General features: G+C 46.7%; 1 protein-coding gene across 1 annotated transcript in view; it reads left to right on the forward strand.

The window, feature by feature from the left end:
* Positions 1-14,324, forward strand: part of LOC121553372 (TBC1 domain family member 15) — a 64,663-nt gene that overhangs the window by 18,961 nt on the left and 31,378 nt on the right. The window contains exon 6 of the mRNA XM_045215712.1: positions 11,682-11,784. Coding sequence (XP_045071647.1) covers positions 11,682-11,784 — 103 coding nt within the window. The remainder of the gene's footprint in view (positions 1-11,681; positions 11,785-14,324) is intronic.

Consider the following 14,324-nt stretch of genomic DNA (forward strand, 5'->3'; position numbering starts at 1 on the left):
GTACCAGGTAATAACATGGCTATATATACAGGGAGTACCAGGTAATAACATGGCTATATACAGGGAGTACCAGGTAATAACATGGCTATATACAGGGAGTACCAGGTAATAACATGGCTATATACAGGACGTACCAGGTAATAACATGGCTATATATACAGGGAGTACCAGGTAATAACATGGCTATATACAGGGAGTACCTGGTAATAACATGGCTATATACAGGGACTACCAGGTAATAACATGGCTATATACAGGGAGTACCAGGTAATAACATGGCTATATACAGGGAGTACCAGGTAATAACATGGCTATATACAGGAAGTACCAGGTAATAACATGGCTATATACAGGGAGTACCAGGTAATAACATGGCTATATACAGGGAGTACCTGGTAATAACATGGCTATATACAGGGACTACCAGGTAATAACATGGCTATATACAGAGAGTACCAGTACTGAGTCGATATGCAGAGGTATGAGGTAATTGAGGTAGCTACGTACATATAGGTAGGGATAAAGTAACTAGGCAACAGGATAGATAATAGACGGTAGCAGCAGTGTGTGTGTGTGTGGCGTCAGTATGCATGTGTGTGCATGTTATGTGTGTGTAAGCGTATGTAATGTACAGTTGAAGTCGGAAGTTTACATACACTTAGGTTGGAGTCATTAAAACTAGTTTTTCAACCACTCCACAAATTCCTTGTTAACAAACGATATTTTTGGCAAGTCGGTTAGGACATCTACTTTGTGCATGATACAAGTAATCTTTCCAACAATTGTTTATAGACAGATTATTTCACTTATAATTCACTGTATCACAATTCCAGTGGGTCAGAAGTTTACATACACTAAGTTGACTGTGCCTTTAAACAGCTTGGAAAATTCCAGAAAATGATGTCATGGCTTTAGAAGCTTCTGATAGGCTAATTGACATCATTTGAGTCAATTGGAGGTGTACCTGTGGATGTATTTCAAGGCCTACTTTCAAACTCAGTGCCTCTTTGCTTGACATCATGGGAAAATCGAAAGAAATGAGCAAAGACCTCAGAAAAAAAATTATAGACCTCCGCCTGAAGGTACCACGTTCATCTGTACAAACAATAATACGCAAGTATAAACACCATGGGACCACACAGCCGTCATACCGCTCAGGAAGGAGACGCGTTCTGTCTCCTAGAGATGAACGTACTTTGGTGCGAAAAGTGCAAATCAATCCCAGAACAACAACAAAGGACCTTGTGAAGATGCTGGAGGAAACGGGTACAAAAGTATCTATATCCACAGTAAAACGAGTCCTATATCGACATAACCTGAAAGGCCGCTCAGCAAGGAAGAAGCAACTGCTCCAAAACCGCCATAAAAAAGACAGACTACGGTTTGCAACTGCACATGGGGACAAAGATCGTACTTTTTGGAGAAATGTCCTCTGGTCTGATGAAACAGAAATATAACTGTTTGGCCATAATGACCATCGTTATTTTTGGAGGAAAAGGGGGATGCTTGCAAGCCGAAGAACACCATCCCAACCGTGAAGCACGGGGGTGGCAGCATCATGCTGTGCGGGTGCTTTGCTGCAGGAGGGACTGGTGCACTTCACAAAATAGATGGCATCATGAGGAAGGAAAATTATGTGGATATATTGAAGCAACATCTCAAGACATCAGTCAGGAAGTTAAAGCTTGGTCGCAAATGGGTCTTCCAAATGGACAATGACCCCAAGCATACTTCCAAAGTTGTGACAAAATGGCTTAAGGACAACAAAGTCAAGGTATTGGAGTGGCCATCACTAAACCCTGACCTCAATCCTATAGAAAATGTGTGGGCAGAACTGAAAAAGCGTGTGCGAGCCAGGAGGCCTACAAACCTGACTCCGTTACACCAGCTCTGTCAGGAGGAATGGGCCAAAATTCACCCAACTTATTGTGGGAAGCTTGTAGAAGGCTACCCAAAACGTTTGACCCAAGTTAAACAATTTAAAGGCAACGCTACCAAATACTAATTGAGTGCATGTAAACCTCTGACCCACTGGGAATGTGATGAAAGAAATAAAAGCTGAAATAAATAATTCTCTCTACTAATATTCGGACATTTCACATTCTTAAAATAAAGTGGTGATCCTAACTGACCTATGACAGGGAATTTTTACTAGGATTAAATGTCAGGAATTGTGAAAAACTGAGTTGAAATGTATTTGGCTAAGGTGTATGTAAACTTCCGACTTCAACTGTATATGTGTGTTGAGATGTGAGCATGTGGGTAGAGTCCAGTGTGTGTGTGTGTGTGTGTGTGTGAGCATGTGGGTAGAGTCCAGTGTGTGTGTGTGTGTGAGCATGTGGGTAGAGTCCAGTGTGTGTGTGTGTGTGTGTGTGTGTGTGTGTGTGTGTGAGCATGTGGGTAGAGTCCAGTGTGTGTGTAAGTATGTGTGAGCATGTGGGTAGAGTCCAGTGTGTGTGTGTGTGTGTGTGTGTGAGCATGTGGGTAGAGTCCAGTGTGTGTGCAAGAGAGTTAGTGTAAAAAAAGGGTCAGTGCAGGTAGTCAAGGTAGCCACTTGATTAACAATGTAGCAGTCCTGTTTAGCAGTCTAATGGCTCGGGGATAGAAGCTGTTCAGGGTCCTGTTGGTTCCAGGGGATAGAAGCTGTTCAGGGTCCTGTTGGTTCCAGGGGATAGAAGCTGTTCAGGGTCCTGTTGGTTCCAGGGGATAGAAGCTGTTCAGGGTCCTGTTGGTTCCAGGGGATAGAAGCTGTTCAGGGTCCTGTTGGTTCCAGGGGATAGAAGCTGTTCAGGGTCCTGTTGGTTCCAGGGGATAGAAGCTGTTCAGGGTCCTGTTGGTTCCAGGGGATAGAAGCTGTTCAGGGTCCTGTTGGTTCCAGACTTGGTGCACTTGTACTGCTTGCCGTGCGCTAGCAGAGAGAACAGTCTATGACTTGGGTGGCTGGAGTCTTTAAAAAAATAAAATAAATGTTGGGCCTTCGTTTGACACCGCCTGGTATAGAGGTCCTGGATGGCAGGGAGCTCCGCCCCAGTGATGTACTGGGCCTTCCTCTGACACCGCCTGGTATAGAGGTCCTGGATGGCAGGGAGCTCCGCCCCAGTGATGTACTGGGCCTTCCTCTGACACCGCCTGGTATAGAGGTCCTGGATGGCAGGGAGCTCCGCCCCAGTGATGTCTTCACTTGAACAGACACACTGTCCTCTTTGTTCTCACCAGTCTGGAGGCTTCTAGAAGATGCAGTATTATTGTGTTTTGACTTCATCAGTCTGGAGGCTTCTAGAAGATGCAGTATTATTGTGTTTTGACTTCATCAGTCTAGAGGCTTCTAGAAGATGCAGTATTATTGTGTTTCACATCATCAGTCTGGAGGCTTCTAGAAGATGCAGTATTATTGTGTTTTGACTTCATCAGTCTGGAGGCTTCTAGAAGATGCAGTATTATTGTGTTTTGACTTCATCAGTTCGGAGGCTTCTAGAAGATGCAGTATTATTGTGTTTTGACTTCATCAGTTCGGAGGCTTCTAGAAGATGCAGTATTATTGTGTTTTGACTTCATCAGTTCGGAGGCTTCTAGAAGATGCAGTATTATTGTGTTTTGACTTCATCAGTCCGGAGGCTTCTAGAAGATGCAGTATTATTGTGTTTTGACTTCATCAGTCTGGAGGCTTCTAGAAGATGCAGTATTATTGTGTTTTGACTTCATCAGTCTGGAGGCTTCTAGAAGATGCAGTATTATTGTGTTTTGACTTCATCAGTCTGGAGGCTTCTAGAAGATGCAGTATTATTGTGTTTTGACTTCATCAGTCTGGAGGCTTCTAGAAGATGCAGTATTATTGTGTTTTGACTTCATCAGTCTGGAGGCTTCTAGAAGATGCAGTATTATTGTGTTTTGACTTCATCAGTCTGGAGGCTTCTAGAAGATGCAGTATTATTGTGTTTTGACTTCATCAGTTCGGAGGCTTCTAGAAGATGCAGTATTATTGTGTTTTGACTTCATCAGTTCGGAGGCTTCTAGAAGATGCAGTATTATTGTGTTTTGACTTCATCAGTCTGGAGGCTTCTAGAAGATGCAGTATTATTGTGTTTTGACTTCATCAGTTCGGAGGCTTCTAGAAGATGCAGTTTTATTGGGTTTTGACTTCATCAGTCTGGAGGCTTCTAGAAGATGCAGTATTATTGGGTTTTGACTTCATCAGTTCGGAGGCTTCTAGAAGATGCAGTATTATTGGGTTTTGACTTCATCAGTTCGGCACCCTATATAAATAGCTTAGCTCATCAACTGTGAGTTATCCAGTTACAGTATTCGGATAATGTACAGTGCATTCGGAAAGTATTCAGACCCCTTGACTTTTTCCACATTTTGTTACGTTACAGCCTTATTCTAAAATTGATTAAATTGTCCCCCCCTCATCAATCTACACAATACCCCATAATGACAAAGCAAAAACTGGTTTTTAGAATTGTTTTGCCATGAGAACACAGCCCACAGCGGTGCTATGAGAACACAGCCCACAGCGGTGCTATGAGAACAGAGCCCACAGCGGTGCTATGAGAACACAGCCCACAGCGGTGCTATGAGAACAGAGCCCACAGCGGTGCTATGAGAACACAGCCCACAGCGGTGCTATGAGAACACAGCCCACAGCGGTGCTATGAGAACACAGCCCACAGCATACAGCGGTGCTATGAGAACAGAGCCCACAGCGGTGCTATGAGAACACAGCCCACAGCCCACAGCGGTGCTATGAGAACAGAGCCCACAGCGGTGCTATGAGAACACAGCCCACAGCGGTGCTATGAGAACACAGCCCACAGCGGTGCTATGAGAACACAGCCCACAGCATACAGCGGTGCTATGAGAACAGAGCCCACAGCCCACAGCGGTGCTATGAGAACACAGCCCACAGCCCACAGCGGTGCTATGAGAACACAGCCCACAGCGGTGCTATGAGAACACAGCCCACAGCGGTGCTATGAGAACACAGCCCACAGCGGTGCTATGAGAACAGAGCCCACAGTGAACAGGACTGCAGCGCGGGGAACTGGTGTTTGTGCGGTCGGCGTAACGTAACATGAATGTCATTTACAGGAGGCTTCATTGCTCATCCAGCAGTGATTTATGGTTGTTCTGCCACGCCGCTACAGAGCCTGGGAGGAGACACACACACTCCCACACATGGGCTCTGGTCAAAAGTAGTGCAGTGAATAGGGTGCCATTTGGGATGAACCCCACTGCCAGCCCAGTCTCAGCCCTATGTGTGTACAACAGGATCACGTAACTGTCTGTTATTCATCTGTCAGGTGTTTTTTTTTACAGACAGTTTGACATTTTCTCAATGGCCTTTAGCAGCGGTTTCCCCTCCCTAATAATAATAACCGACATCACACCGTGGCTGAGTCCCAAATAGCACCCTATCCCCTATGTAGTGGGGCTCTGGTAGGAATTAGTGTGCTATGTAGGGAATTGGGTGCCATTTGGGTTGAAGGCTGTGGGATTTATTTGCGTGGTGGTAGCTGCTATGCAGTTTATCGCTTATAGATGCTGCAGTGCTGTGATGGGATTATTAATGGCTTCTCTCCCCTTTACTTCAGTAGATCCGACAGTTTTAACGGTTGTGTTTCAACACCATTTCTATGCTAATGCTGTGGGTGGTGAGGTGAAACGTGCTCTGTGTGTGGCTCTATACATGGTGTTGGTGTGGCCTTCTCTTACCATCCACCTGCTGTGTCAGGCTAACACTCTACTGGCCTCATGGGACCAAGGTTTAGAGGGGGAGAGAGCGAGATGGGGAGGGAGGGAGATGGGGAGGGAGGGAGAGAGATGGGGAGGGGGAGGGAGGGAGAGAGATGGGGAAGGAGGGAGAGAGATGGGGAGGGGAAGGGAGGGAGAGAGATGGGGAGGGGGGAGGGAGGGAGGGAGGGAGAGAGAGAGATGGGGAGGGGGGAGATGGGGAGGGAGTGGGAGAGATGTGGAGGGAGGGAGGGAGGGAGAGCGATGGGTGGAGATGGGGAGATGTGGAGGGAGGGAGGGAAGGAGAGAGATGGGGAAGGAGGGAGAGAGATGGGGAGGGGGGGAAGGAGGGAGAGAGATGGGGAGGGAGGGAAGGAGAGAGAGATGGGGAGGGAAGGAGAGAGAGATGGGGAGGGAAGGAGAGAGAGATGGGGAAGGAGAGAGAGAGAGATGGGGGGGAGGGAGAGAGAGGCTCAATTCTAATAACCCCTCTTAGCTCTCCCCTCGTTTTCGAGTGTCCCTCGGTGGGGGAGTGTCCCTCACACGGAGCGTCTAGTCGTAGGGAGAGATAAATAACCCTATGGAATGGGACATCACTCACGCACAGCAGAACCCGCTAAAGGATAGCTTACCATGCAATTCATTGAAGACGAGCCTTGTGTTTTTCACAATGCCAGTACTGGCGGCAGGAATAGCTTTCCTTATACAGTATTTCTCATGCAACAACACGTACTTACCATATGAGCAACAAATGAGAACCGCAAAACAACAATGTGCCCGTAATGTAGCCATCCTCTGGCTGTGGTAATGTGGAGTAGTAATGTAGCCATCCTCTGGCTGTGGTAATGTGGAGTAGTAATGTAGCCATCCTCTGGCTGTGGTAATGTGGAGTAGTAATGTAGCCATCCTCTGGCTGTGGTAATGTGGAGTAGTAATGTAGCCATCCTCTGGCTGTGGTAATGTGGAGTAGTAATGTAGCCATCCTCTGGCTGTAGTTCAATGTGGAGTAGTAATGTAGCCATCCTCTGGCTGTGGTAATGTGGAGTAGTAATGTAGCCATCCTCTGGCTGTGGTAATGTGGAGTAGTAATGTAGCCATCCTCTGGCTGTGGTAATGTGGAGTAGTAATGTAGCCATCCTCTGGCTGTGGTAATGTGGAGTAGTAATGTAGCCATCCTCTGGCTGTGGTAATGTGGAGTAGTAATGTAGCCATCCTCTGGCTGTGGTAATGTGGAGTAGTAATGTAGCCATCCTCTGGCTGTGGTAATGTGGAGTAGTAATGTAGCCATCCTCTGGCTGTGGTAATGTGGAGTAGTAATGTAGCCATCCTCTGGCTGTGGTAATGTGGAGTAGTAATGTAGCCATCCTCTGGCTGTGGTAATGTGGAGTAGTAATGTAGCCATCCTCTAGCTGTGGTAATGTGGAGTAGTAATGTAGCCATCCTCTGGCTGTGGTAATGTGGAGTAGTAATGTAGCCATCCTCTGGCTGTGGTAATGTGGAGTAGTAATGTAGCCATCCTCTGGCTGTGGTAATGTGGAGTAGTAATGTAGCCATCCTCTGGCTGTAGTTCAATGTGGAGTAGTAATGTAGCCATCCTCTGGCTGTGGTAATGTGGAGTAGTAATGTAGCCATCCTCTGGCTGTGGTAATGTGGAGTAGTAATGTAGCCATCCTCTGGCTGTGGTAATGTGGAGTAGTAATGTAGCCATCCTCTGGCTGTGGTAATGTGGAGTAGTAATGTAGCCATCCTCTGGCTGTGGTAATGTGGAGTAGTAATGTAGCCATCCTCTGGCTGTAGTTCAATGTGGAGTAGTAATGTAGCCATCCTCTGGCTGTGGTAATGTAGCCATCCTCTGGCTGTAGTTCAATGTGGAGTAGTAATGTAGCCATCCTCTGGCTGTGGTAATGTGGAGTAGTAATGTAGCCATCCTCTGGCTGTGGTAATGTGGAGTAGTAATGTAGCCATCCTCTGGCTGTGGTAATGTGGAGTAGTAATGTAGCCATCCTCTGGCTGTGGTAATGTGGAGTAGTAATGTAGCCATCCTCTGGCTGTGGTAATGTGGAGTAGTAATGTAGCCATCCTCTGGCTGTGGTAATGTGGAGTAGTAATGTAGCCATCCTCTGGCTGTGGTAATGTGGAGTAGTAATGTAGCCATCCTCTGGCTGTGGTAATGTGGAGTAGTAATGTAGCCATCCTCTGGCTGTGGTAATGTGGAGTAGTAATGTAGCCATCCTCTGGCTGTGGTAATGTGGAGTAGTAATGTAGCCATCCTCTGGCTGTGGTAATGTGGAGTAGTAATGTAGCCATCCTCTGGCTGTGGTAATGTGGAGTAGTAATGTAGCCATCCTCTAGCTGTGGTAATGTGGAGTAGTAATGTAGCCATCCCCTGGCTGTGGTAATGTGGAGTAGTAATGTAGCCATCCTCTGGCTGTGGTAATGTGGAGTAGTACTGAAGCAGGACTTTCATTTCATAATAGCAATTTGACAGTCGCATTTCCTTCACTCAGTAATTTTCTGCAATTTCTTGGTGATTTTAATGATTTAACCAGTGGAAGCAATTTAAAAGCAGTAATCTGAACTAATATGGGCAACACAGATGGGCTCCATAGCTCAATAGACATACACCTATTTTCATCATCCACTACACAATAAGCTAGAAAATAGTTAGCTACGTTACTTCAGCTGCAGACAAACATCTTCTATCTCCAACGTTACTACGACAAAGAACAATGACTAGTGTTTGACTTTTGAAACATGTTTTAATGAACAGCAAGGCAAGCTTACAACATTGCTCATTCAATTTGTACTAAATGCTTTAGCTAGATTCTTTACATCGACTGGGTCACAAGATGACAGCCTGGTTTGCTGGTTTATTGAAGTGCCTTACTGTAATAGATGCCCATTAAAATGGGCAGAAAGAACATATTTCTCAGGCAATCATTTTGCTAAGACTGTCTGGGAGTGATCTGGGTGAGGAGGGGAAAACAGAACACTAGCTGTGATTGGCAGAGAGGTTTGGAACTCTTTTTGTTATTGGTCTATTAACCAATTTACTGCATAATTGAAAGCCGAAACTCCCGCCCCATGCAACCCTGCTGATTTTAGAAGGTCCTGTGTATATTGTATTTTCAACCAGCAACTATCAGGAAATAACCCTGATTCAAATGTTTTCACTCTTTTACAGTGTTAGTTTCATCAGCTGTTGTACAATATGATATAAAATACATCTGTTGTACATTATGATATAAAATACATCTGTTGTACAATATGATATAAAATACATCTGTTGTACAATATGATATAAAATACATCTGTTGTACAATATGATATAAAATACATCTGTTGTACATTATGATATAAAACACTGAATTTTGACTGCACTGGGCCTTTAAACAACACGAATTTCAATTCATACAAATGTCAAACCTCCATATAGCAATCTAAATGTATAGTTAGCTAGTCAGCTTGTTAAATAGCGATTTTCGTAAATCAACTTTCACAAAAAAATATGCATAATCGTTTGACTCTACATTAACATATTCCTGTTAACTGTAAAATAAATGTGTTGCATGATTTGTTATGACGGTATAATTACTTACATTTGCTTCCATCCTTGTATTTTTGTCAGCCATCTTTCCTGAAGCCACTCTGCAGCCTTTGGTCACAGTGCTTCATGGGAGTTTTGGGAACCACTCGATAGAAAGTCTGCGTCTCGATTCGCTTCGTTTGGAGGGCCAACTAGAGGGCTGAAAAGTGAAAAGGTGCTACACCTCGCTCAAAGTTGAGTTGGGATAACACTCCGACTCAATGGGGCTCGCAGGATCGTGCGAAACGGAGGGGGAGGGCTGGGGGGCTGGGGAGGGCTGGGGAGGGGGCTCGGGGGGGCTGGGGGAGGGGGCTCGGGGGGCTGGGGAGGGCTGGGGGGGGCTGGGGAGGGGGCTGGGGGGGGTAATTGAGAAAGAGGGAGGAAGAGCGATGGAGAGAAAGATGGCCCAGTCTAGACAGAGACTAAGTTCCATAGGCTTTTTCTTGATCGAGATATACTGAATTCATTTCCCAGACTTTTTTTTTTTTTTATCTCTTAGGGGATAATAGTCATATTTAAGTGGGCCTATCTTAGACTTTCAGAGTGAAATAGAGGTCTTTCAGTGCTGGATGGGTTGAACATGGTTCAGGCTGGTTGGACGTTATCAGGCATTTGACAAGGACATAATGGGGTCATCCCAAATCATTCCGTTCCTCTAAACCATGAATAGGCATACTCATCCACAGATAAAAGCCCATTACAATCAGCTTTCATTTGTAATTAACCTTTTCCCAAATATCAATTAGGACTGTTTCAATGTCACTGAATTGGCACCAAGAGTCTGGAGGAGTTACAGAATGAACCTCTGTTGTTCTTCACTTTGTAATCCTCCACCAGCCTGTCTCTTCCCTCATTGGCTCTTCTGCCCGGAGTGGGAATAGGCCACCCTTATACAGTCACAGGCTCCGTCCCAAATGGCATCCTGTTCCCTATGAAGTGCACCACTTTCAAAAGTACTTTTATAGGGAATGGGGTGTTATTTGGGACGGAGCCACACGCTCTCCTCTGCTTAAAAATGAGCCAAACTGAGCACAGTTGAGTTTATTTGAAATATACTCTGTGGTTTTTAATATTCATAGCTATTACAGCTGGCAGAGGTTTTTAATGAGTTGCAGGCCGGTAACAACTGCTTTGTTGGTTTTCTGGGGCTGCATGACTATTCAAACAGGCTAATTAACTTTGTATCACGCCGCTGTCCCAAATAGCACCCTATTCCCTACATAGTGCACTTCTTTTGAAGTAGTGCACTATAAATGGGAATAGGCTACCATTTGTAGGGCCCTATGAAATCCTACGTTTTTTTTTAGCCAGATGGCGTTTATTTTTATTAGTAAAAAAAAAAAAGTGCCTTCTATTTACATTTTTACATTTTAGTCATTTAGCAGACGCTCTTATCCAGAGCGACTTACAGGAGCAATTAGGGTTAAGTGCCTTGCTCAAGGGCACATCGGCAGATTCTTCACCTAGTCGGCTCGGGGGTTAGAACCAGCGACCTTTCGGTTAGTGGCACAACGCTCTTACCCACTAAGCTACCTGCCGCCCTAAGTGCACTACTTTTGACCAGATCCCTGTGGACCCTATGGGTCAAAAGTAGTACACTATAATGGGAATAGGATCCCATTTGGGACACAGACACTGGCTGTGGGGGTGTTATACACTAGAGGTAGCCTGCTCCACACGTCAGCCAGCCACTAACGACACACAGTTAAGCTCTGTGACCTGGAGTGGTGTACAGGGTGGATCTGAGCACAGCTCAGTGAAGTGCTGTTAAGTGGTTGTCACAATGTTGTGCTTCTATAGTGGCACGGCAGATATGGAGAACAGTTATAACCAACATTCTACTTGATGATCCAATCCCATCAAAATTTGAACTGGAAGTTGAAATTGTCAAGGTATTTAAAAAAATATATAGTTTTACAACGGATCTCATTGGTTTGTTTCCCCACTCGCAAGCTTGTTCCCTGAGACCACTGACTCCAGACAAACTTGTTCCCTGAAACCAGGGTCGTAACTATCGCTGGGGACGGGGGGGGACATGTCGGAAATTGCATTTTGTCCCCCAGTTTTATCATTGGAATGTGATACAAAACGAGGCGACGGTGTGCTTTAGGACCATACGGACGCCTCCGAGCGGTTGGGTAGGCTGTTTGGAGTGATTATCTGACTGGATAACATTTTTAAATAATAATAATTAAGTCCCCCCCCACTTCTAAAAGCAAAGTTGCGCCCCTGCCTGAAACCATTGACTCTTGGAGCTTCTCTTCCAGACTAGTCTCATGATGAGTCCCTGATACAGACACTCTGAGGCTTTAATGAACTTTCCTCCTCTGCTATTTCCTGTTATGCCTCTCTCGTCTCCCCCCAGGTCTACCACTGATACCTCCCTCCTCCAGGTCAGCCCCCACAGCAGAGCTATGTCCCAGTCCTTTGAGAACCTGCTAGATGATGCCACCTTCGGACTTATTACGGTACAACCTGCACCCTAGTCTACACCTGTCTCACATGGTAACTACACCTGTCTCACACGGTAACTACACCTGTCTCACACGGTAACTACACCTGTCTCACACGGTAACTACACCTGTCTCACACGGTAACTACACCTGCCTCACACGGTAACTACACCTGTCTCACACGGTAACTACACCTGTCTCACACGGTAACTACACCTGTCTCACACGGTAACTACACCTGTCTCACACGGTAACTACACCTGTCTCACACGGTAACTACACCTGTCTCACACGGTAACTACACCTGTCTCACACTCACACACTGCTGCCCCTATCTCACTCACACACTGCTGCCCCTATCTCACTCACACACTGCTGCCCCTATCTCACTCACACACTGCTGCCCCTATCTCACTCACACACTGCTGCCCCTATCTCACTCAATACAGTCCATGCCTGCTTCACGCACTAGCAATGCTCTCTAATGTAGTCCATGCCTTCACCCCTCCACCTCCCAGACTCTATATGGTCTCCTATCACTCTCTATAAGATTCCTCCCAGCCTCTATACGTTCTCCTCCCAGCCTCTATACGTTCTCCTCCCAGCCTCTATACGTTCTCCTCCCAGCCTCTATACGTTCTCCTCCCAGCCTCTATACGTTCTCCTCCCAGCCTCTATACTGTCTCCTCCCAGTCTCTATACCGTCTCCTCCCAGCCTGTCCTCCCAGCCTCTAGACTGTCTCCTCCTGGACTTACTCCTCCCAGCCTCTAGACTCTCATCCCAGCCTCTATACCTTTCTCCTCCCAGCCTGTCCTCCCAGCCTCTAGACTGCATCCTCCCAGCCTCTATACCGTCTCCTCCCAGTCTCTATAAACTGTCTCCTCCCAGCCTCTAGACTGCATCCTCCCAGCCTCTCCTCCCAGCCTCTATACCGTCTCCTCCCAGCCTCTAGACTGCTTCCTCCTCTCAGTCTCTAAGTACTCACACCGTCTCAGCAGCTACACCGTCTCCTCACGGTAACTACCTCCCAGGCTCTCTAGAGCCTCGACTCCCAGCCTCTAGACTGCTTCCTCCCAGACTCTCCTCCCAGCCTCTAGACTGCTCCTCCCAGCCTCTAGACTGTCTCCTCCCAGCCTCTAGACTGCTTCCTCCCAGACTCTCCTCCCAGCCTCTAGACCGTCTCCTCCCAGACTCTAGACTGTTTCCTCCCAGCCTCTAGACCGTCTCCTCCCAGCCTCTAGACTGCTTCCTCCCAGTCTCTCCTCCCAGCCTCTAGACTGCTTCCTCCCAGACTCTCCTCCCAGGCTCTAGACTGCTCTCCTCCCAGACTCTCCTCCCAGCCTCTATACTGTGTCCTCTCATCCTCTATACTGTCTCAGGGTTCACAGAACAACTCAATGGTGTTATTTTAATGAGTTTATTCTGAACGGGGCAGTGACTTAATAAGAGCAGCACATTTTGTTAGTTTGTTTTATGAGGCCTCTCTGAAGGCCTTGGTAGGAGAAATGGCCTGTCCCCCAAATGGCACCCTATTCCCTTTATAGTCCATAGGGCTCTGGTAAAAAGTAGTGCACTATGTAGGGAATAGGGTGCCATTTGGGACTCTTGGATAGGGGAGCGCTGGATAATACAGGATGGAGGTATGGGGGTTACAGGGGGGAGGGTACATGCTCTGGGTAGGGGATCACTGGATAATACAGGATGGAGGTATGGGGGGTTACAGGGGGAGGGTACATGCTCTGGGTAGGGGATCACTGGATAATACAGGATGGGGGTTACAGGGGGGAGGGTACATGCTCTGGGTAGGGGATCACTGGATAATACAGGATGGAGGTATGGGGGTTACAGGGGGGAGGGTACATGCTCTGGGTAGGGGATCACTGGATAATACAGGATGGAGGTATGGGGGTTACAGGGGGGAGGGTACATGCTCTGGGTAGGGGATCACTGGATAATACAGGATGGGGGTTACAGGGGGGAGGGTACATGCTCTGGGTAGGGGATCACTGGATAATACAGGATGGGGGTTACAGGGGGGAAGGTACATGCTCTGGGTAGGGGAGCATGAGCTAATAAACTTTGTACGCCATCAGCACCAGGCTACATTGGCTAGCTGGCAGAGGGAATAGTTCGCGGGAGTTTTTTAGGTCGGCTCAGGGACTTTTAATTGCATATCATTTATCTATTGTCCATCTCGTTGACATTTTGTAATAAAAAGCTTTTTTTGCTTCAAATAGAACCTCCGTCAGCGCAGGTCTTAGTGTTATGCTTTATAGTTAAAAGGGGTCCGTCCCTCTGCTCTCTCCAAACCAATGGGCACGTTTTTTAACGGCGTCTGGTAATGCATTGTGGGTGGATAATAGGTCTAACTGTATTGTCACTTTGTTTTAGATCCCGGCTGCATTATGGAATAGCAACGATATCTCATAGACATTAGCCTGGCTGCGAGGCTGCCTGGCTGCGTGAGAGTGCTGTCTCATTATCGTTAAGCTTCAGGGTGCCTCCCTCCCGCCCCAGCTCTCCTCTCCTACCGTATTACAGTATTACAGGAGCC

The sequence above is a fragment of the Coregonus clupeaformis genome, unplaced genomic scaffold (genome assembly GCF_020615455.1).
Source record: "Coregonus clupeaformis isolate EN_2021a unplaced genomic scaffold, ASM2061545v1 scaf0499, whole genome shotgun sequence".
NCBI classification, from domain to species: Eukaryota; Metazoa; Chordata; class Actinopteri; order Salmoniformes; family Salmonidae; genus Coregonus; species Coregonus clupeaformis.